Below are 25,149 nucleotides of genomic sequence, written 5' to 3'. Positions count from 1 at the left end.
ATCAATCAAGTATTTATATTCCATTTAATAAGTTAATGAAATTATAGTCTACTACAGTGCGCGCAGCGCACTGCGCCAAGTCTAGTTATTTTTAAAAAACACACAAGTAAATCATCATTCAAATTGGAGTCTCTGCCACCTACAACAGCTGCAGCTGCGCAACACGCTTTCCGCGTTTATTTCCAGTTGCAACTGTGGCAGGGAAATCATTCTTTGAATGCATGTGATTGGGAGTGAATTTCTTCGGCGTCTGGTGTAAAACCAATATACACCGAGAATAACCTGCTAATACCAGAGACGCTTTTAAAAATTGTTTCCTGCAGCTGCAAAAGCAATTGCGTAAAACAAAATTGTGGCTGCAGAAAACACGGTTTAAAATGTACTGAAATCTGCAAAAATTGTCACGGCCAGTGTGACAATACAGAAAAACAAATAGTTGACAAACTGTTGGAGGATACAGAAGATTATTCAGAAAATATATTTGAACAACCAGATATCTTACAATACGTAGAAGATGATGATGAAGTAATACCTGCGAAAAAAAGTCGAATAGAATAATAAAAAAAAATATCATTTTATAAGAATAAAATTTTGTATTTTTATAAATATAATTAATTTTTGCGTTCAATTTTTTTACTGTCCTTATACCTACGAAAAAACAAACGAAAATAAAATACTTTCTCTAAAATTATTATCAATATTCACAATTTAAAAAATTTAATGTTGAGTTTGCGAAGAAATTTTGTTATAAAAGTATAATTTCATTACAGCATCGCATTCATCTCGAGAAGATACCCAAATCAAAAAATAATCATTAAAATCCACCGAGCGGTTCATTCACGTCAACATTAACTCTTGCTAGCGCGTTTATTAACTAGAATATCAATGTGAAACTGTTTGAAAATTGAAGTTGAACTCTTTCTTTAATTATTCCCAAAATTTCATTTCGATACGTCGAAAAGTTTATTAATAATTGACAAATGTAATTAGCAACAATTTGACGGTCAATCAAATCAGCTTTTGGCACACATATTGACAGTTGTATTGACCATCTTTTCCATAAGTTTCATCAACATCCATCGATTTTTGCAATAATAGTGCCTAATTTTCGAAAACGCATTTTTTTCGCGTTCGGTATTGATTTTACACTTAACTAATTAATGAAAAAATAATTCAGGTGTATTTATGTGTAGGTAATTTAAGTACCTTCAACATAGTATGAGTTATTTTTCGATCGATCGTCTACATTTTGATCGGCACTGATAAACTAAAAAAACACGTAATTTTGCCACTTATATGCAAATTTGACAACTTTCCTCTACTCCTTTTTAGTTAGTTTTTGGAAATTATCATTCTACATACCGTTTTACGCTATAAAGTGCAGAAACATTGCTGTATTTAATTTTGTTACCTTCAAAATCTAATTCGACTGGACTAAAAGTGAGTTGAATAGGATTGGGCACCACTTCTACAGAGAAATTGTGAAAAACCTTCTAAGCGGTAAAAAGATAAGAACGCGAACACCTAAAAAAATAATGAAACGCGGCAAAACGTGATTTCACGTGGAGGAAATAGATAGAGCAAATTTTCCATCTGCGATTTTGCAAACTGTTCAGTTATGTGTATATCTTGTTGAAATTAAATTGTTATTATAATCGTATATTACAATATTAGCTGAAGAAAAGTATGCTTCTCTATTCATCATTTCTGGTATATTATAAAACATTGTTATCGCACGAAGACAATGTAAATGACGTCGATTGCGTAAGGTAGAATGAGCAATAAAAGAGATTATCTTTTTCTATAAATTGACCGTTCGCGTAATTTCGGAGTAGTGTCTCCAATTTAGCGATCATACGAACATCAGAATGCGTTTAAACATTTTTTTGTGCCTGATGCTGCAGCTGTGCGTCACTGCAGTATTAAGCGAAGTAAAACAAGTCAGCATCGTAAGTGTAACTAAATTTCTTTATTTTATTAATTTTTTTTATCTCAATTGATTAGTAACTCTAACGCTTCGAATTTTTACATATTAACATATAACATCAATTGATTCAATTCTCTTATTACGAACGCGCTAAATTTATTATTCTTATTTATAATTACTTGTATATAAACATTAATATAAATCATCGCTACTCATCTTTCTATTTTGTTTAAAATTTGTCTTATTATTAAAAAAATTATTTTGATTGTGAAATATGTAGGCCTCTAGCTTTGATAAGATAATAAGTATGTAAACATTCTTGTAAGCATATTTTATCAATTTATATATAGATTATCAATCAATCAAATAATAATGAATTGAAAAAATGTGAGTAGTTATATTAGCAATGCAACAACTTTGTTCAGTATTAAGTTTTTTTAAGGCATATTGATACTTAGCTCTAGTTTTAATTTTATTAATTTTTATATAAACAATGTCGTTGGTAAGCTTAAATCGTAAGCTTACGTAAGCTTATTTTAAGCTGAAAATCAGCTGGAATTTTTAGCAGGGTATATAGGAGCATGAAAAACATTATCATGCAGTCAAAATTATAAGCATCCAATTTATATATAAAAGTTTGAATTCGTTACATCTATATATTTAGGTATTTAGACATGGGGATCGAGCACCTGGTAATTTTATTAAAAGCATTCCCAATGATCTACACCGTAACAAGACTTTCTACCCAATGGGCCTTGGCGGGTTGACAAACGTAAGTAATATATATATATATATATATATATATATATATATATATATATATATATATATATATATATATATATATATATATATATATATATATATATATATATATATATATATATTATATATATATATATATATATATAATATATATATATATATATATATATATATATATATATATATATATATATATATATAATATATATATATATATATATATATATATATATATATATATATATATATATATATATATATATATATTCAATTTTGTAGTTTAAAAAAATAATCGTTCTTAGATTCCGAACTAATTATATATGAATGTTCAATTACGGTCTACTCGTAGAAAATCTTATTCAAATAATTTTTTATTTCTAAAGCCAACATAGTATAATATTTGTATTGTGCAACATATCGGGCATCGATTTTAACACCTGTACTTATTTAATTTGGCCTGTATACATGTGCACACATTGAGTAAATCATTAAAGATGCGAACCTCCTGCTAAGACATACGTTCAAATTTTTATTTGCTTATCACATCGATCAATATTTGCTTAAAACATAATAAGATTTTCTTTCCACACTTGCTTAAATTTACGATGATTATATTTATAGTACTTGTGCGAGATTTTACTATAAACACTTAATCAAACATCGTTCAATCCATCAAACAATAAATTTGAATGATCGAAAATTCTTAAAAACGCTTGAAGAATAATAACGCTACATATTGAAAAAAAAAACGTAATTTTTTTATCAACATAATTAACAGTTAATAATATCGTATTCAATAGATCCAGTAGATATAATAATTGATGAGCTTTTAAAAAAATACGTACGCATTTGCTAAAATCTATTATTAAAAGTTTAAAACTGGAATTGTCGTGCTTCGTATTATAACCAATAATAATCCGACGCTTGTAAAATATAATCATCTTTATAATATGTTAAGTTAATATAAAATTGACAAGTGCTCGTGGATATCGCGTTGTTTTATTACATCAAACCATTATGCATACAGAATGGAAAATCGCGAGTTTACAATTTGGGAAAGTTCCTTCGATCAAGCTACGATGACCTTTTGGGGCCCGTATACCTCATCAACGACGTAGAAGCTATGAGCACCGATTCACCTAGAGCGCGAATGTCCCTGCAAATGGCCCTTGCCGGATTGTATCCACCTAGTCCGATTCAGCATTGGGATACCAACACGAACTGGCAACCTGTTTTGGTATCTTTCAAATCAAAATATGAAGACAAGCTTTTAGTTCCGCAATTTTGCGAAGAGTAAGTTTTAATGATAGCAGTACAATAATTGTACCAAAAAGATATGGTGCATCAACTAAAATAATGTTTGTAATTGTTATACAATCATCATTAATTCGGCAACTTTAATATCCAGGTATCAGGAGGAGTACGAAAGCGTTAGAAACTCCCTTGATTATCAAAGTAAGGCACAAGCTCTAGAACCCTTCATGAAGGAGCTGGCAAAAAACATGGAAAGGGCCACCCCGATTAGCGTGATGGACATGAATCATCTCTACCACACTTTGGCTGCAGAACAATCGATGAATTTGTCGTTGCCTCACTGGGCCGACAGCATCTATCCTGATGGCAAACTTCGAGATGGTGCACTCCTACAATACCTACACTACGGATATAACGACAAGTTGAAAAGACTCTCTGGCGGTAAGCGTAAATGCTGATATGCTGTACACACACACGCACACACACACAGACACATATATATATATATATATATATATATATATATATATATATATATATATATATATATGTATATATATATATATATATATATATATATATATATATATATATATATATATATATATATATATATATATATATATATATATATATATATATATATATATATATATATATATATATATATATATATATATATATATATATATATGTTTGGAATATAATTGCTGCAAGAATTATATATAAACGAAAAATCATAATTATAATTCGGTGTAAAAATTTGCAGGCGTTATATTGCAAAAAATTATAAGAGACATGAAGACGGCTCAATTAAACAAAGATAAGCCTGGCTTTAAAATTCACGTGTATAGCGGACATGAGTTGAACGTCGTAATGCTGCTGCACACGCTTGGACTGTACAACGAACATATACCTGAATATTCAAGTGGCGTTTTTATCGAGCTACACGAAACAAATGGAGAATATTATGTTAAGGTACTGTATAAATCCTACTATTACTACAGAAGTCAATTTATAAGCAATATTTTTCCATAGAAAGCATTAAATCTTTGCATTTGTTTGTATATAGGTATTATATTATAAAGGTATTCCTGTAGAAGCAGAAGTACAACGAATTCCTGGCTGTGATGAATTATGTCCTTTCAACAAGTTCGTGAAATTATTAGAAAATGTTACAGCTACAGAAACTGATTTGCAATGTAATAGACTTACTAAGCTTCCGAAATAATTTAAATTAATTGTAACTTTTAGATGTATAATAAATAATTTATTTTATCCCATATATGATATTATATTTATTCGTTATATTTATATTTATATAGATATATAAAGTACGGATAAGAGTTGGAAGGAGGAACGTGATATATTTGCAATAATAGTTAAATGCATGGGTCATAGTAAACAAGAGATGACATTTTTTAAAAAAACTGTAATTATTATTAATCGTAATAATATGATTATTGACAATGACGCGGCTATGTGCACATTAAAACACCTTATCTTTTATCTTACAAGACCAGCTTCTCTTTTACACTATTTACAATAACTAAATATCATATTACTCATCTTGTGTTTATAATAAAACTATGTATATATTTATACGTATAATATTAAATTCATATTATTATCATTATTATTTTTTCTGTAATAGTCGTTATTAGCGATATCCTCTCGCCTATAATTCAGTAAGAAAAAACAATATTTAAAACTAACTAAACGTGTGTTTATTCGAATCTGTACAATATATAGGCTCTTAAACAATCTCTTATCACCGACAATGTACAATACGCAATAATAATATAATATAATAATATATATAATATATAATAGTAATCGATGCAAGGTATGAAGCTGCATGAATCAGGAAAGTAAATATCAAATCAAATTGCATAGTATAGGACTTTTTAACGAATAAAAGTTTTTTTACGGTGAATATAATATTATGCGTAAAAAAACTATGAGCCTGACAAAAAAGTGCGCAATAAACTTCAAGAGACATATCCATTCATGCTAGATACTTTTTCAACAACAAGTTGTTTGGTTACAGAGATTCCTGTCAGTTACAAAGTAAAAAAGTTCCTCGATTGAACTATTTATATGTATAGTCTTTTACGCATTTCGCGAAATTATTGCATCGCTCAAAAGTCTCGTCGTCGTGAGCAGAATATTTTGATGGAATTATTCAAAAAAAAAATTTCTGAGAATATAAAAATCAGAATTATTATCCTAGTAAAGATTTTTTTAAAACAAAAAAATTACTTTGCAAATGAAAAACTGTTTTGAAAAGATAAGATCTATACAATAATATTCCGTTATTATACTTTCTTTACTATTCTAAAAATTTCTGTTCATTACGCAGACTTTTCGATTAATCCCGAATTCATTGCGTGCATATATGCGTATATATAAAAGAAAATACGATTATACGGAATTACGTTTTTCTTTTTCGCAAATTCGGTTGCCTTTTTCACGACGGATTTTACATAAAATCGGCATCAAAATAAAAAATGAACTTATTGTTATGTTAGTTCAGTGGAAGAAGATGCACTTTCACGAAGATCTCACGAGCTCTCGTACACATTTTGATCTTTAACGCCATATACAACCATTTATAGAAAAATTTTGCAAAGCTGGAAGATGATGACCGCGCACTCTTATCAGATCTGCGTACATGCACTTGCTAATAAAACGCACAGACATATCCGCACAAGACGCTGCGCACATCGCTGCGTGTTTATATATTATATAATTCCAAATTCTGGATTGCTCTTCATTATTATTACGAACTTGCTAAAGGTGAGAATTTAACAAAAAACATTCTACAGTCTATGTACAATTGTTCAACTTGGCGTTTTCTTTTTTTCACAATTTTCGCGCCCTCACAAGCCTTCATCAGCCCAGTAATAAGAGAAACGCAAAGTCCGACGTTGACGGCTTATGGTAGTTATCATATCCCCAACAGCAAACATACTATTAAGTTACGCGTTAACTCAACATCACGTTAATATTATGCATTTCGTTTACAAAAGAATGGAAAATATTCTTATAATTTTGCGTACAAATCTAGAGACATTCCAAATGCAATGGAGTATATAACAGACAGTTTTTAACTGCTTTCCAAACATGACTAAGTAACTTGTATTACGAGAAATTGTGATTTATAACGCTTGAAACTTGACAGTCAAAAACAACTTGATTATCAAGGAAGCCATCGGTATATATGATTAAGTAATTGTAATCACTCTGCGTATCTTCATAGTACTGGGCTGATTCCAGCAAGATAAACCGAGGCATACAGGCACCACAAATCAATTACAATATTTAAAGGACGAACATAATATTACAACGCCTTTTGAACAAAAAATATATATATAAGTCATGGACCTTTCGCCCACCTATCTTTTTCTTCTTTCTTGTCACACACGCACACACACATACACACACACTCATATATATATATATATATATATATATATATATATATGCGTGTGTGTGTGTGTGTGTATTTATATCTCACAAATCACACCGGTAAAAAAATGGCACGAAAGTTCCATGATTACGACGATTTACTAACAACATTACCGATTTTTCGTACGACTTTTTTTTAATAAATATATGATAAAGTATCAGCGTTCAATGCTAAAGAACATACATATCTCTCCGAAAGTTGTTACGCCGCAATAATTGTCTTTTATTTTGCTTTGCTCCGTCAAATATATATGTAATATTTTTGCTTTTTTGCGTGGTGAATGACCTAATTAAATAAATATTCTACATGCAACGGCTGAATTCGCGAAGATTCACGAAGGAAGTTACTTTTATTTTTTATTACCACTATATATTTTCTTCTTAATTCTTCTTTATTTACCTTACAAACGAAAGGATGATATTTAACAACTTGTTTAACTATTATAAAATCTATATATATATATATATATATATATATATATATATACGCATCTTCCGAAGCGGCGAATTACATCATTTAGCTGCTCATCTATACATAAAAAAGTGATAAAAATTGATCGGCTCTTATTTAGTGCATCTTTACAAAATACGTGTCCGGTGATCAGTTTGTTTGTATGTGTGTACGTTAATTGCAACCAGAAAAGGCTTCTCGCGTACAAAATATTTATTTGTATCCTTTAATAAACCAGATACATTATTGATCGTATCTTTATTGATTATCTCTCAAATTTTTCTTAGTTGTATGATTCCCTCGCTTTCATTATTGTAAATTCAAGAGCCGTTCGTGGTACAACGAATGCGATAAAAGAGTGAACGAAAAATGAGTGTGGTAAAAAAGGTAAAACCGATTTGTATTATTCTTCTTTTTTTTGTATATAAATACGACGTTGCGTTTCTTTTCTTTCGTACAACTATTATTATTTTACCGTTACTTGGTTTTGGAAATGTACTTGTATAATGTTTTTTTTTTTTTTAATAAAAGTCATTACTCTAGAGTGTTTAAAAATCACATTTTAAACTGTGATTTATGAAGTGTAATGTTTTGTTGTATTTTGTACAGGGTCATATTTATATGTTCTTAATTAAAGTCTCGGCGCTCGTCAAGGTGTCGATCGTTCACTGAAAATAATTTCTTTAATTGTATTTGAAACGTTTTTATCGTTTCACTGCAAGTAAAACAATTATTTTATGCCTTTTGGTTTTAGAAATCGCAATTTAAAAAAAAAATCTCTTAGCCAGTTTTTAAATCAAAATAAAATTGAATTCGCATAATTATTTGAAACATTAACATAATTTTTCCAACTACACACATAATTTACTGTTAATGCAACATATTTTGATCTAGCAATAATTCACTTAAATTATACACATTTATAAAAATAATAAATCAATTTGTAATTAAAGCGTTTTAATATCAACAAAGTTTTTTATCTAATATTGATCGATAAACATCTATTTCTCATCGTGATTGTCAATAACTAAAAAATTATACTAAACAAAGTAAAAATTATTTGTTAAGAAACTGTACTTTAATATGCTCAAACAACCGTTTATTTGTATAAAATATTTATTGAAAAAAATTAGGTTCTCTTGTTGACGTATATTAACAAATATCTCTTATAATAAAATTAATGGATACTAAATTTATATATCCACGTCAAAACTAATAGATACTATTCTGATTAAAAGCAATGTTGGCTGGACACCGTGCATAATTCTTTTGAAGTTATTGACAAGTAGTTTAATAGATATGTAATATTTATTATAAATATTGCAGTAAAAATATATACACATTATAATAAAAGTAATGTAAATTATAGCCAAGTTTAAAATATTTGTAATCAATATAAACATAAACTACATCCTTAATAAACGTTTGGCGTTATTATATTTATAATTATTTACTGCATTACTATATAATAAATATCTATAAAAAAATCTCAACTTTTATATCACAGAAATAGGTTCTTGTTTGCTTCATTTCTTAAGAAAGATATTTTATAATAAAATTAAAGAAAAGTAACTACTTATAAACTGGCTCAAAGTGAATTTTTTTACTTTAATTAAGAAGTCAATTTTGCTGACAAAATAAGATTTTAAAAATGTGCATTTTTTCTCTTGCTACAAAGAAAACAGCATATACATGTAACAAGTAATTAAATAAAGAATGTTATGCTTTTTCAAAAAAAGGTACCTAGGATTACGTAGTTATCCTTCATTTATATGAGTAGCCATTAAAGATTTGCAAATAACATTTAATTATTTAATGATATTTAATTGTATCACTTCCAACAATCTTTACAACTTTTTTTAAGGGTTACGTTCAGTAAAATAAAGAATAAAAATGAAGTATTTACCGTAGTGAAACGTGCGATTTCTAAAAGAAAGAAGACTTTTCCTCAACATGGACAAGGATCAGGCTGGAATACGACTTTATCACCAAAAACAAGCGACACCTTCAACGATGAGCAGCGTACGCCATTGAGACCACATATTACTTTATTTCTCTCACTCTCTCTCTCACTCTCTCTCTCTCTCTCTCTCTCTCTCTCTCTCTCTCTCTCTCTTCCTTACTCTCATTTCGCTCGATTTCTCGCGCATTCTTCTATTTTGAAATGCACATGCTATATAATAATTATGGTGAATTTGGGCACTTTGTGACATTTCACTTCACCCTCAGATCATTTACACTTACAATTATCGAATAATTTATTATACACACTTACAACGCGTTTTATTCTTCATTTATCATTTAACTAGTGAGTCTCTCCGTCCCAACATTGGATATCGTACATATATGAATATTATATATATACATATACGCGCGAAACATGTATATATACTATATACATATATATATATATATATATATATATATATATATAACATATAATATAATAATAACATAATCATTGTCTATGTGAGAACCAGATTATTTAGTGTTGGTTTCCCTGTCTTTATTATACAGTTATCATTAATTATCACCTAACTTGGCATCCTTGTGGGAGCGGCGCCGGCGGACAGCCAGGCGAGCTATGCTGTGCCGTCGCGGACTGGCCCAGTAAAGGGAGCTTCTCGTCTCCCATGGAAGACGACGCCTCCTCCTTTACTTCCTCCTTGTCGTTTTTGCTTTCAGTAGACTGCTGCTCCTGCTGCTGACCTTTAGCCAAGTCGTCAGACTGCCCTGTCGCCTGTTGCTGCTGCTCTCCAGCTGCGACAGTTGCTCCCGGCGACTTGAGCTCGTAGCCCTCTTGGCATCGCGTCAATTTTAACCTGATGGGTGACACTTTGGTGCAGCGCACCTTCCTCAAGGTACTCGCGGACGAGTTCTCCTGCTGCGCGGGTGGCTGCCTACCCTCCAGTGGCGCTTCTTCCGACTTGTTCCCGGTGGTATTGTTCTCCTCCTCGGCCGTCGACGGAGGCGGGCCTAGCCTCGCCTGCTCGCAACTCTCCTGGCTCGTGCCTGTACCAGTCGTTGCGCTACTCGTCGAGGTCTCTGTTGTCGTGCTCGTCGTGGTTCCCGTCGCCGGCATCGTTGTCATCGCGGAGCCAGCGGCCGCACTCGAACCCTCGTCGCTGCATGCTGCACTATCCGGATTGCTTTTGCCCAGTCTTATGATAAGCTTGCAGGGCGCCTTGTCGCCGCTCTCAAGCAACTGTACTCGGCCCTCCTTATCTCCCTTTTCTTTGCTTGCCTTCTTTTTTCTTTTGCCGTTTTTGTCTTTCTTGTCACGCTTGATCTTGCCAGTCTTTTCAGAGCTACCCTCGAATTCCTTTTCGATCTTCTTTCGGTACTTCATACTATCACGCCTAAGCTCCTCCATGCTCGGCATATTAGGTATACTGCTCAATCGTTTCTTCGGCGGCCTAATGCTACTGCGATCGTCTTGCTGCAAGCTCGCCGTCGTCTCTTGGGTACCACTGCCAATTTTGATCTTGAGTTTAGGAGGACCAGCGGTCGCTTGTGTACTAGAACCAGAAGCGGATGGTTGCGTTGACGGCCTGGGCTGTCTGCCGCGTCGTCGTTCAGTACTAGCCGGCGCTCCACTGGACGAGCGCCGCCTTTCCGTGCCGATGATCTGCTGCTGTTGTTGTTGCTGCTGTTGCTGCTGCTGTTCGTCCTCGTTACCCGAAATGGGCGCGTCGAGAAAGCTGCCGAGACTGCCGATGCTCGCGCGTTCTTTGCGACGTTTCTTTTCGATGTTGACGACAACAGCCTTATAATCTTCCCGAGTAGGTATGCTCGTCATCGAGTCCACAGCCTTCGGTATGGCGATAAAGGAGCGACTAATGGGTGGAATGACAGGTGTTACCATAGGTACAGTCCCGCTTGCTGGATCGTCCATGTTCATGTCTTGAGAACAGTACTGGCGCAACAACTCCTTTTTACGCATACGACGAAGATTGGAGGTTCCCGAGCCGACGACGGAGACGCTGTTCGTTGGTGGTATGATTGGACTGACCTGCTGTGCAAGAGGCATAGCCGCTGCCGAGGCCGCCATGTAGTTAGCGTCCAAAAACGGGCCTTTAATTTTTACCTTCAGCTGATTGCGCGAATCCATGAGTGACACTTTGCTGGGGTCACCCGCGAGACCGGCAGCTGCTGGATCTAATGTAGGTATACCCTTCGACGCAAGATCAGGTTGTTGTTTTGCTACGAGAGTAGAGTGCAGCTCCTTGTCCAAGTCCTCTTCCATGTCGGGGATGGAGTGCTCGGTGGAGACACCAGCGAACGAACCGAGTAGATGGTTGGTGTAGGACTGTCCGTGTAACGAGGAGCCCTGAGCATCAACGCTTGAGTTGTAGGTGCGCATGTCTACGGGCCCTGGTAGTAATGGCATTACCGGATCGTTGAAACCGTGACAAGCACCAGATTCAGATTCTGCGCCCATTGTTGAGTCGTCACCTGGCATGGACGGCGAGCTTATCGCTAACCTCTTGCTTTCCGTATAGCTCTTGTGCAGCATCTGCTGATCTGCGAGACTGCCTAATTGAGAGACAAGCGAGTCGTTAGCCATGGCCAGGCTATCACGCCTCTCACTGCTAACGGTTGACGAGAGCTCGATCGACTTTTTACGCTCGCGCATCGTTCGCAGGTCGGCGATGTTCGTCTCGCCTGGAGAATCCTCGTCCGAATCGAAGTCGTATACGCTGCCGACAAGTTTGTTGTGGATAGAGTCATCACTGTGTATCGAACTATTATGATGTGAACTTTTGCCTCGCCCCCTTCCTCGACCTCTACCTCTTCCTCTGTAACTGGACTGTTGACTAGACTTTCCTCCTCTGCCACGAGCTCGACTGCTCGGACCAGGTTTCGTAGCCTCCTGTTGTCGCGGTGACTTGCCAGGCGACTTTCCTTGTTGCGACGTCACTCGGGCCGATGTTCTGGTGGGTTTGGACGGCGACTTCTTACCCGCTGAAGCGGTTGCACTCTTAGCCTGTTCGCTCGGCGGTGTCTCGTGCACGTGCTCTATAGGCCGTTCCGGAATACTAGCCTCTGGGAGGCTGTTAAGGAAGGCCGTCGCCACAGCAGCCGCCGGGCTTTCTTCGATAGGCGGATGGTGTTCGAGCTGCTGCTGCTGTTGTTGTTGTTGTTCATAAAGATCCTGAGAGTGATCGCGCTCGTCGAGAGCCGAATGTCCAGGTGGTGGCGAAGGCATCTTGCTTGGAGAGACCATGGCCGCAGTGAAGGCCATATTATGCGAGGACGAGGTGAAGGCGGCTGTGCAAGGTGAAGCCTGCATCACCTGCTGTTCATCTAGTGGCTTTGATACATGAGGTAGTAAGGATTGCGGCGTGGGGAAAGGTGCGCCAAACGGTGGCGGAAACATAGCTGCGCCAGGAGATGGATATGGTAGCTGGGCGCTACTCGGTTGTGGCGGAAACAAAGACACTGGACCCGTAAAGCTACTGTTGGATGACGGCTCGTACGTGTGGTAAGAACCCTCCAATGGGAAATTCATCGACGGCATGCCAGAACTCGCACCAACAGAGCTTGTAGCCCCAGTGTTATTGCCCTTGTATGGTGGAATGCCAGAGTGATCGTCAACCGAGGAAGCCGACGTAATGGATGAAGAGGTCGAACGACGCGATGGCAGCACTTGACTCTCGGCCCATCTCGTATCCTGGCCGCGAACGGTGGCAAGATCATTGTAAGGCGAGCCTCCGACAGTATAGTCTTGGCGCGCCAGTTCCGAGCCGATTTCGTCCTTGTCGAGAGTTCGATCCATTTCGCTGTTTTGTTCGTCATCAGCACCCGGTAGACCCATTAGATGTCGATTCACCATCTCATCGACCATGTGAGTTGGAATCGCTCCAACTTGCTGCTCGACGAGAGAGGCCAGGCCCTGAACCGTTCGAGCCTGCTGTTCGCTATGGGGATCCATAATAGCGCGCATCATGTACTGTTGATCTTGCATGTCCATGTGTAGTTGCGAATGAACAAGGGCGTTTGCCGCATTCGCATTTTCTGCGGCTAGAACTGCTGCGGTGAGATCGTTCGAGAACTGCTGGCCTGCAACACCGTAGCGCTGAGCCTGACTGTCGATAAGGGCGCTTAGTTGTTCGGCAGCGCTAAAGGTATCGGCACTCGGTGGAACCCACCGCTCGTCGGCTTCGGCTCTGTCCAACTTCGCACGCTCGGCCATAGCTACTTTGCTACTTTCGTGATCCTCGCTAATGAAGGAAGGCATAAACATGGGCGCACTATTGTTTGGATAACAAGGTTTCGGCTTATCTTCAACTCGTTGAGCTTCTGCCTGTACAATGTTTTCAACTAGTTGTGAGTTGCTAGAGCTCTTAAGTTCAGCTGCCGCCAACTCAGCTGGTGGTGTTTCTTTTGCCATGTCTTGTTGTTCATCCAGCGGATGCTGATTTTGTTGTTCCTGTTCTTCCTGTTGCTGCTGCTGCTGCAACTGACTTTTGAGTTTCAGATCAGCAGCACGCAATCCCTTAACTTCTGCATCATCAGTGACGACAGCAGCCGCGGCTGCGATAGTAGGTTCCAGGTCAAACTGACTAGAATTCGACTTCTTTGATAACTCCATGCGGAGTTTTTCAACGAGATGTAGAGTCTCCCTCGCACTATCCTCCTTCGTATCTTCCTTGAACCAAAGCTCGTTGTTGAAAGAAAAAGATAGCGGTGCCGCACGTTCCTCAGCATCTCGCGGTATGCTGAAGCCATCGTCGTTGATGTCGTCATTGAGGATATCCTGATCAAAGTCAAACAGTTCAGGTACTCCAGCATCCTTGCTACCGTGCTGAGGTGAGAATATGGATCGATTCGTAGATCGTCTTCGCTTGTTGCTATTTTCCTTTTCACTGATTTCGTTTATTGCAGCAAGTTTGTCGGCGGGCGGTTTAGCAAGCAAGTGCTCACCACCTACCTTGCTCAGCACATCATCTTTGTGTTGTGGCTTTAAGTGTTCCATGTGCTCAGCGTTGCTTACAGACATTTCTGTTTTTTCTTCGGATATTTTTCTGTTGTCATCGGTTAGTCGTTCAGCGAGTGGGGCGTCACTTAAATCTTTCCTATAGGCCGTTTCGATACCGAGCCTACTTTCTTTAGACTCCCTTGTTGGCACGGACTTTTTGGTTTCGACTGCGCAACTCTTATTATCCTCGCTCTTTGAACGATCGCTAACTTTGTGCATTTCTGGGGTCTCAGACCTATCAGATCTTGCAGGCTTTTCGGTAGTAGGTTGGCTCTTTTCTGGCTTGATAGTTTCTGCGTTCTTTGATCTCGATAACTTGTCTAGATGTTCACGCTTCTCCAACAGTTTATCAAAACCTCTCCACGTCTTCTTTGGACTATCTCTTTCGGCTTTACGCTGCTTTAACTCTTCTTCTAATGTCACAGACACGTTCTTATTATTGCCCTTCTTTGATTTCTTACCACTATCACTCTTCGTTGACGGACTTTCAGAGGCTGATGGAACACTCTTCTGTATGGGCTCTACTGTGGCGACCCTCGAGGTGCTCGAGTCCCGCTCAACATTGTCTTTAGAGGTCGACCTGTCGTTAGATCTCTCACTCAGTCTTTTCTCCACCTTTTTGACCGGAGACGCATCTTTGCTACTATTCTTTTCTTCTTTTTGCGGGCTTTCGCCAGATTTTCGTTTACGAGCCTCCGTGGCCTTTCCTTTCGGAGTCGTAGAGACATCTTCCTTGCTTTTAGCGGGTGATGCTTCTTGACGTTGCTGCTGCTGTTGCTGCTGCTGCTGTTGTTGTTGCTGGGACTGCTTGGCGGCTTGGCCGGATTTTTTAGCAGATTTGAGCCCAGATAAATTTCGTGACCCATCATTATTTCGAGACCCACTGAGCAGACTTTCATCAGCTTCAGCTTGTGACTGGTGCTGCTGCTGATGGCGATGTTGCTGGGGCTGAACGGCAGCTGATTTCTTAGTGGCACTGTCCTTTGGTTCGGCAGGCTTAAGCTTACTGGTAAGCTGCTGTTGGTCTTTAAGTTGTTTGCTGTCTTTGTGCTCGTCCTTGTGACTGGCGGAGGAGGATCGACTCGGTTCATCTCTTTCAGTAGACGGCGGCTGAAACTCGTGTCCATGCCGCCCGTCGGAAGTTTTAAGCTTCTTGTCGGGCAGCTTTTTAAGCTTCCGCCCCGTCCCTGAAGAAGATGAAATAGAGCTTGATTTTTTGTCCTCCTCCTCAACCACTTTGCTTTCTGTCTTGAGATCGGCTTTGCTTTCTGCTTTACTATCAGATTTATTCAGATTGGCACGACCTCTTGGGATACTAGTCTTACCGCGACTACTGGAATGATGTCCCGAATCACTTTCGGATGAGGTCGAAGATGACAAAGCCGTTTCTTTATTAATACTTGCGCGTCGCGACGATTGTTCCGGACTCTTGGTATCATCGGAATCGCTACTGCTATCACTTGAGCTACTGCAGCTGCTGCTACTGCTGCTAGAACTTGACGAATCGGAAGGCAGCTTCGATGGACTTTTCTTCATCGGTTTCTTTGGTGTCGCAGGTGGTTCCTCCGTCACAGGCGACTCCTCCTTTTTCATTTCTGGTTTCTTCTTGGGGCCGGCTGTGGTAACGTCGGAAGTTTCCTTCTTTACTTTACTATCAGATGATTCAGGATCGACTGGAGCCCCTGCAGATTTAGCACTGATATTGCCCTTGATATGCTCAGCCGCTTTCTTTGCCGCTTGCCGTTGCGGTACGTAGGCCAAAATTTCGGAGCCATCGGTAAACTCCTTCTCAAAATCGTAAATATCGTTACCAGACCTCGACCAGGACTTACCATCTGGCTTTTGTTTTCTGGAGGACGTGGTCGACGAAGACAGTGACTTAGAGTCCTTAGACTCCTTCGGTGGCTTAACAACTGTTTTCACGTCTTCTATCGTCGGAGGTTTAACATCTGTCGCTGGTTCGCTTGCGGCCATCGATGTCGTCGTTTCCTTTTTGTTCTGTGAGCGCTGCATAATCTCGGAGGCTTTCTTTGCAGCTTGCCGCTGCGGAACTATCAGTGCTGACGCTATGCATTCTCTCTTTTTACTAGCCGCCTTCTGATTCTCTTTGTTCTTTGTGCCTGTGTCTTTCTTGGTATCGTCAAGCACCGATTCCTTCGAATCCTTGATATCCTTGATATCCTTGGTATCCTTGTCTTTATCTTTGTGTTTATCCTTCTCCTTCTTCTTAGAAGATTCACTTGTTGTGGATTTGGCAGCAACGCTTTTGGTGATAACGTGCGTTGACTTAGAAGAGGTACGATCAAGAGACGAGTCATCCGTGTCCGAGTATATCTGATCGACGGTGGCAGGACCCAACCGAGTAGCTGCACTTTTGTTGCTAATTGGTATGAGCTCGTCAGAATCGCTGCCTGTTGCACTGTCAAGTTCACGCTCCATGTGCTGCAACGTGCGCGACCTTGTCGCTGCCGTCTCGGGCTTCGTGTCGCTCTCACTGCTTTCATCGTGTACCTTCCGAGTCGAGTTACGAGGTGGCCGGTCTGGTGCGCTCGTCTTCTTCGATTTACGCCGGGGACTAGCCTTACTGCCACTTGCCTTACTCGCTAATACAGATGGCTTATCTTCTTCTTCAGTACTCGAGTCAGTCTCGATCTTGGGCGTGATTTTCGTCTTGCTAAGCTGCTGCTGCTGTTGGAAAAAAGGCGATTTATTTATTAAAATAAATAATATTAAGTTTCAAGGACTATACATAACTAAAGTTTGAATTAATTTGTTCAATAAGCCAGTTCTTGGTTTTAAATAATTTTTCAAAATAAAATTTCACTGAAATTTGTAAATAATAAATGTAAACTAACCAATTTCTTTTCAGTGATCGTCTTGTTCGTGCTGGAACTTTTACTGGGCTTTGGTTGATCTGTCTCGCTACTGCTCATAGACGAGAGATCGCTGCCATAGAGCTTCTTACGCGTCACTGTGCCGTTGAAATGCAGCCGCTTGTTCAAAGCGCCATTAAAATCTGGCTGATGCTTCTTTTCATCTCCTGAAAGTGGCGTCCCAGGAGATTCTTGACCTTTGATACGCGCCAGTAGCGAATCAAGATCGTGCGAGTGCGTCTCAGCGTCGGGATGCGAGTAAAGGTGATCATAGATGCTAGGCCCATGGTTGGCTTCGAGGATGGACGATACGGCTGTCGCAGGCAGAGTTGGACCCGACATCAGAAGCACCTGCTTGTGGAAGGTTTGCTCACGCAGTCGAAGAAACGTGCGACCAAGTTTCTCTCGCCTGTTAACCATGTAACAGAGATTACGCACGCGCTCAAGATCCTGGCGGAGTTGCACGAATTTGCGCATCTTCTCGTTGTCGGCAGCCTGGCCTTGCGCTCGGACGCCCGAGCCTGAAAGCTCGCCACAACGAGGCGGAAGCAGCGGCTTGTTGTGTCCCGACTGACAAACAAATTTTCACGTTATTTTATGCTTTTCATTAATTGCTAATACTTTTTGTACTGTCAATTATTGAATAGTTAAGAATAGTAACAAGTACGTTTGATTAATATTGAGTATTAAATTATACAATAAAAATGAAATGTAACTCACCCTTCTTTTTAATTTCCAATAATTATAAATGTATACTATAGCGTCAGAATCCACATCTAACTGCTGATTCGTGATGTCTTTTAAGCTTACATGTTTGTCGAATTCAGCTTCGATTTCCTGGAGTCTAATTTTAAAAATTTTTTTTCTAAATGCAAGCGTTTGATTATCAATATTCACATAAACAAATAAGGGCCTATAACTACTATTTAAATGTCTTGATTTTTGAATTAAATGTTAAGCTAATAAATAGAAAACGTATTGCACAAACGATTCATGCTTATCATCTTTGCAATACTGAACATTTTTCAATTTCAAGTTAACTTTATTGCATTAAAATAAATCAAACAACAAAAACATTTAAAAAAGTAATTAGATTTCAAATAACATAAATTTGTACGAATTCTACTTACTTGGCCGCGCGTGCCTGATTTTTCTCCTCGGAACTCATATCTTTGCGTTTTCTTCGACGAACTTCGCCTTCATCAGAATCAGAGCCTCCTTTACCGCTCCCGCTTCCTGCGCCTCCTCCACTGTTTTTATCTTTTGTATTTATTTTTCCGTGTTTTTGACAGTATGACTGCAAAGAAAACAAGTTTGTCAATTTTAAAAATTAATATAAATCATAGACTTAAAGCTTGATGGTGCTATATCAAAATTTATTATTTTTTAAAATGAAAAAGTTTGCACAGCAATGAATTAAAAACTTACCCTTAATTTGACACCATCCTCTGCTTGTTCATCCTCGATTATGGCTTTCATTTCTAATCCATGTTTGAAAGCACATGTAACGTGGTACGCTGTTTTGCATGTTTTTATACTGCATTGAATGCAAGCACCGACGCGTTCGCGACATAACACACATATAAGCGCCCATCGACTTGGCTGTAATATAGTATAATAATTCAAGAACAATCAATTCGCTGCACATTTTATTATAAAAGATAATATTACTTACCGGAATACTGGATATCTTTGTAATAGGTTCCATCTTTTCTACACAACCAATGCTAACTTCAGGAATCCAAAGAGCACAGGACACATGGGCCCATTTCTGTCCACTCCGTGTGGACTTCATAGCGCCGCCCGGATTGGGACACAATACGCATTCTGGTCTCTGACCCAATGAACAAGTTCTACACAGCCAGGAACCATCTGGTATTGATGTGATCCCATAACATGCTTGATGCACGCAAATATTGCAAAAGTCACAAAACACCATTTCGTTACCCTCCTCAGAATCAGGCTGCGTTAAAGAGAAATCAAATTGAAAGCAACAGTTATTATGATTGCTTAACAATAAAAAACCAACATATTACTTTGATGAAAACATTGATTTCAAAATACAAATTTACTAAATGATACTTGCGGTACTTACAGATCTACAAACGTCACATATAACGTTTTCATCATACTCAATTCCAAGACCTTCTTCATTTTTAACTATAGTTTGTATTTTATCCCAACAGCGATGCTCTAATTCCTCTATTACTCGCTCAAGTTGAGACTCAGTAACTGAAGGTTGGCCACACTATAATTTAATGAGATATTATTAGCATATTGAAAAGAATGTAACATATTAGTAACACAAAAATCAAATATTGTCAAATTATTACCAATGCTCTTTCACCATTCAGCACTTCTAGCCAAGCGATATCAGTGTCATCCAAGTCATAGCCACAGGCCTTTTCAGCTCGAGCTGGAGTATTGCTTAAATAATGCTCTTCAGTATTAAAACTATCATCTCGTGATATTCTCAAAAACTTTTTTGGTCTGAAATGAAAATTGTATGCGAGTTATTTTAACCATGTTTTACATCTACTTGTAGTTAACATTTATTTTAGTAACTAATAAGATATATAATTATTTCACAGGTATAAACATGTATGACTATCGGTTACTTTTTTTGTCACTTAAGGCGTTTGCTTTTGATGAATAATCTTTACTATATGATAATTCTTTCACAAAATATAGTAAAATGTTGCAATAAGACATAAATTACTCTTAAGAGATGCATAAACAGTACAAATAAAGAGAGCTACTTACAACTTAAACTCGCCATAAAGTTTACTCATAGGCGGAGTCTGGATAAGAGTGACCGTAGGCTCAGGAAGTGAATCAGGATTAACAGGAACCTGCACTCCCTTTTCCCATTCCTGTTTCCATTGGTCAGAGATAAGCCAATATTCACTAGGACTGAGCGGTTCGCTGTCGGGCAATTTCATTGCGCTAATCAGGTCTTTACGGTAGAGTTCAGCCGGCGGTTCTGCCGCCGACCTGTTGTAGATGCTGGATATTTTTATATCACTGAGAGGTCTGGGGGTCCAGGATGACCCTCCTTGACTGGACGACGCCATCGTTTCTTCCTCCTCGGAGGGGCCCAGCGCTGCCACTGGTACTGCAGTATCCGTAGCAGCTGGTCCCACTCTGCATTTGCGCCTTTTAATCGCGCCCGGGCAAGACGCAGAGTCATTGTCGTTTCTGTTGATTCTCTTGCCTCGTTGTGCCATTCTACTACACCAAGCAATCTAGTGGTTTGCGGCACATGCGGACAAGCCGTGTGCATCCTGCAACAAAACAGATTAACTTTAGAATGCAGTCAACTTAACATTGAACTTGGAGGATCATGGACATGGTACCAAAGTAACTAAGTGCCAAAAATACAGCTATACTGACAATGACAGTAGAAACATTGACATGTAGAGTTTGTATGTTCATATTACTAGGTAACAGTTGAACTGACACATCCAGAGATAGGATAAAGTATTTTGGTAGTAAACAAAGAAGCCTGACGCATATCTGTCACTCATATCATCAAGAAGTAAAAAGCCTCACTCAACGATACTGAATCAATGCCTTCATCATTTCTGGCACTTACCCTCTTTGAAACATAACATAACAACCGGTCAATCCATCCAATAAATCCGTATGTGATAGCAGATACTCACTACATAGCTATCCATATAGTTATTATCTGGAAAAGGAGTATCCACTGAATCTGCAAAACAAAAATGCACATTATTGTGGCAGAAAGACAGAGGTGTAGGCTTAAGACTAGGGATCGGGCCAAGCAGCGAGCAGAGGTAAACAAGCATTTCTGGAGCAAGCGTACAGAGATACACGGAGTCAAGTCTGGCACAAACACTGTGACTGGTCAGAGCGAGCGCCAGCAGTTAGGTATTAAATAACATAACGCACCAGGTACACAGTCCACGACACTGAGAACCCATACGAGCGGGTAGAAACACCACGGCACTGTCCACTCGAATTGGCCATCAGCCTGGGGGCACCACCCGCGGCACGGAGGTTATGCACTGATCTCAAGCTTGCGTTCGCGGCGTTGTCTCCTCGGCTCACTCGGGCACCGAACGCACGTAAACACGTTCGGCAGGTCAAGCGCGCGCTTCCTCCCACGGCAGAGAGCCAACGAGCTGCGACCGCGAGTGGCTTCGGCTGCGGTGACGGTGGCGGCGGGCCGGGTAAGACGCGAGGGCCAGCGCTGGGCCCGACTCGGCGGCGTTGACGGCGATGCGGGATTCGCAATCCTGAGCGCAGCGGGACTTGGTCCGAGACTCACGGGAATGCCGTTGCAGCGAGCGCGCGCGCTGGCTGGGTTGCTCGTCCCCGTGGTTGTGGTGGCGGTGGTGGTGGTGGTGGTGGTGCTGCTGCTGCTGCTGCTACTGCTACTGCTGGTGGTCGCTCGCTGCTGCTCGTCGGAACTCGGCTATGCTGCCGGGGAGGCTGTCCGTCCTGGGTGCAGTTCGAGCGGCGGGCCTCGCTCTCGGTTCTCGGCGGGCACACGGTGGGCCAGGAAAACGCGCTTACGGCTCCATTACAGCACCACTGCTGCTGCTGCTGCTGCTCCTGCTGCTGCCCAACAACATTGACAATGCAGATGGCGCCAGCGTCTGGCCGAGAGGCGCATTTCAGACACTACACTGCGCGAACCGAACACACTATGGAATACACACAGCACAGGTCTCTCTTTCTCTCTCGCACTACTCGGGGGGGGGTGGGGGGGCGTAATCGGCGCACACCGAGCGGCGCAATGATTGCGCGCGCGCTCTATTTCTCTCTTTCTCTCTCGATCTCGCGTCGCGCGCGCGGACGTCGCTCCACTCCACACACACGCTCTCTCGCTCTATACTCTATAGCTCCGTTTCGGAGCAGCAGCAGAGTTCGCGGCGGCGCGAGTCTCTCTCTCTCTCTCTCTCTCTCTCTCGCTCCATATATACTATATATGTAGCTTATAGTTCCCGCAACACACACGTAGGCGCGCACGCTTGAAAACACCATGAAATGCCTTATTATTGATCTATTATAGCATAGCCGAGCCGAGTGCGATTTTGGCGCGCGGTACACGTGAATGGGAGCCGTGACGCGGACAGGGCCGCCCTCGCGGCGATTATGAAGCGCGATGCAACTTACGCTGCATTTCTCTCGGTCTGTCGTCGTCTGGGATGTATCTTCGTCTCGCTCGTACTTTCCATTCTCCGGCGATGATCTAATATATGTATAGGGTACTGCGAGCGCGGTCCCGGTCCAGGGGCGCAAATTCGGCTGCAGGGACACGGGCTGGTGGTCGCTGCACTCTTTTCTGCGACCCACTTGCTCCGAAACCGACGGGCGGACCGCGGCGGTGGATCCGGGGACTACACGTGCGACGCACGTACATTTATTTTCTCTCCCTCTCTGTCTATTGCGGTGGCGGCGGCGGCGGGTGGCGAGCGCGCGTACCTCTCCGCGCTCTATATAATACCTACATGTATACACGCACTTGTACGCGTATACATATAGCTATAGGAATAGATTAGGCGAGCGCGAGCGACTCGCGCAGCGCAGCAGAGCAGACAAGACGAGAGCGAGAGAGAGAGAGAGAGAGAGAGAGAGAGAGAGAGAGAGAGAGAGAGAGAGAGAGAGAGAGCGAGAGACAGAGGCGGAGAGGAGCAGAGGACGCTCATCAATTTTCGAGAGCATTGTCTCGCGATGATTTTTCGAGTCTCCTTCTCTGACGCGCGTTCTGCTTCCGAATCATTATATGCCCGCACAGGTGGAGAATGGAGCCTGCGCGCGATCTCGCGATGCGAGAGCCTGCGAATCGAACGAGAGAGAGAGAGAGAGAGAGAGAGAGAGAGAGAGCGAGAGAGAGAGAGACGGAGAGCGGCAGCGGGCAGCGGGTGATTCTCATGTGCAGTGTGCAGGTACTTACTTTTGCATGCTAGCCCAGGTGGGTATAATGGGCGCGCGAGCGGCCGCCGGCAGAGCGAGCACATCACGCGCTCGCCGATTCGGCCTGCAGCAGCTCGTGGTCAGCACCGCGCGAAAACCTGCTCGTATTTACATGGGAGTCCGGAGTAGTGGCATTTGGCGCCATCATGCCTGAAAAAATAACTGTGTGCGCGAGTACGCGCGACTGCGAGGGGCGGGTCACGTGATCCGTGCGCGCTCGCATTCTCTCTCTCTCTCTCTCTCTCTCTCTCTCTCTCTGCATGTCTCTTTCTGTCTTTACTTCGGCTCTCGCCACTCGCGCGCCTACCCCCCTCGCCCCACCAGACAGTGGTACGCCACCCCCATACAATAACGGGTCGCTCGCTCGTCTATACCGTCTCGCTCTCACTCGAGCAATCGATCAAGCGTGCGTCTTCGTCAGACTCCTTCTCCGCGCGTTCTCTCCGCGCTCGCTGGATACTTACTCTTTTTCTCCGGTCAGCTACTAGTAGCTATTGGCCTTGTCGTGTCGAAGGTTGCGTGTGACATCTGGTGGCAGAAAAAAGAAAACCACTAAATAGGTAAACAAACCGAACAAGCGTTGCTGATAAGTGATATAGGTGATTTCTAGAAAAATGGAGATAAAAAGGTCTTTTATTCGATGACAAATTTGGCAAAGTGTACCCCTTTGTGTAAATGAAAAATGCGCTTCTGTTGAAACATTTTTCGCATACTAGAAATAATCCAAACACCGAATTATAGCTACTAAAATCTGCAATCATAACCTTAAAAGGGCCATTCGGCACTGTCGGTAACACTGGATTCCGTAAATAACACGCCATTTCAATTACCGACCGGTTCATTTGAGATTATAATTATGGATTATAATTGGCGCTAAAATCGTTTACACAATGTAGTGAGCTTTACAGCATACCTATTTGTCCATCTGCAAAAATTTTCTTTTCTTCATTTTTCTGGCATTCACCCACATTCCACATCCGCAGACCGTTATAACGTTTGCGGTTTGAGTTTGTAAGTTTATGTTTACCTATTTCGGGGTCTTCTTATTTTCATCACCAGATGTCCCCACGTAACCTTCCACCCGGCCAATTCACTTTCGGCTCTCTCTGAGTCTGCGATGTGAGTGCATAAGTAATTAAGTAGGTATGCACTTATCAGATTATCAGAATCGCTTTCGTCGAGTATTTCGCTCGGCAAATTAATGTTTCCTATAAAAGTTCAGTTTATATTTTACCATAAGAGGGCGTATACTTGACGAGCGGGAAATTTAAACATTTTGGTTTTGATATTTCATGTAAATTGCGCATATTTGCATATCAATTACTATAAACCAAACGGTCTTTTCATTTTTATTTCATACTCACTATTATTGTATGTTTTTAAAGCTCACAATCATAGCGAATGCGGGGAATGTAAGTACAATATTGCAGCCGCCCCGGTAGAAATGAAAAACAACTAAAACTGTTCCAAAAGTATGCCA

The 25,149-nt window shown here is 40.3% G+C and overlaps 2 protein-coding genes across 11 annotated transcripts; one reads left to right on the top strand and one right to left on the bottom strand.

Annotated features, from left to right (window-relative positions):
- Positions 1-1,734: 1,734 nt before the first annotated feature.
- Positions 1,735-5,231, top strand: LOC116417651 (venom acid phosphatase Acph-1). The gene is made up of 6 exons (XM_031931863.2): positions 1,735-1,949; positions 2,592-2,699; positions 3,720-3,985; positions 4,101-4,387; positions 4,716-4,924; positions 5,019-5,231. The coding sequence occupies exons 1-6, from the start codon at positions 1,869-1,871 to the stop codon at positions 5,175-5,177; spliced, it is 1,110 nt and encodes a 369-aa protein (XP_031787723.1). The 5' UTR covers positions 1,735-1,868; the 3' UTR covers positions 5,178-5,231.
- A 2,559-nt stretch (positions 5,232-7,790) lies between these two features.
- Positions 7,791-23,862, bottom strand: LOC100118826 (PHD finger protein rhinoceros). Of its 10 annotated transcripts, none has more exons than XM_031931832.2 (11): positions 23,650-23,862; positions 21,389-21,438; positions 20,487-21,007; positions 20,057-20,213; positions 19,819-19,971; positions 19,399-19,686; positions 19,152-19,325; positions 18,854-19,020; positions 18,444-18,588; positions 17,706-18,293; positions 7,791-17,538 (listed from the first exon to the last, which is right to left on the bottom strand). In XM_031931832.2, exons 3-11 carry the CDS (start codon positions 20,948-20,950, stop codon positions 10,399-10,401), a joined length of 9,276 nt encoding a protein of 3,091 aa, XP_031787692.1. In that variant the 5' UTR covers positions 20,951-21,007; positions 21,389-21,438; positions 23,650-23,862; the 3' UTR covers positions 7,791-10,398. The 10 variants fall into 10 exon arrangements, with proteins under 10 accessions (XP_031787692.1, XP_032451969.1, XP_016844414.1 ...); XM_032596078.1 differs by having other exon boundaries at positions 18,444-18,567; XM_016988925.3 differs by lacking the exon at positions 23,650-23,862 and adding an exon at positions 22,869-23,196.
- Positions 23,863-25,149: the final 1,287 nt, after the last annotated feature.

The sequence above is a fragment of the Nasonia vitripennis genome, chromosome 1 (genome assembly GCF_009193385.2).
Source record: "Nasonia vitripennis strain AsymCx chromosome 1, Nvit_psr_1.1, whole genome shotgun sequence".
NCBI classification, from domain to species: Eukaryota; Metazoa; Arthropoda; class Insecta; order Hymenoptera; family Pteromalidae; genus Nasonia; species Nasonia vitripennis.
Note: the sequence above shows the minus strand (reverse complement) of the source record. Positions and strands in the feature narration are given on the sequence as shown.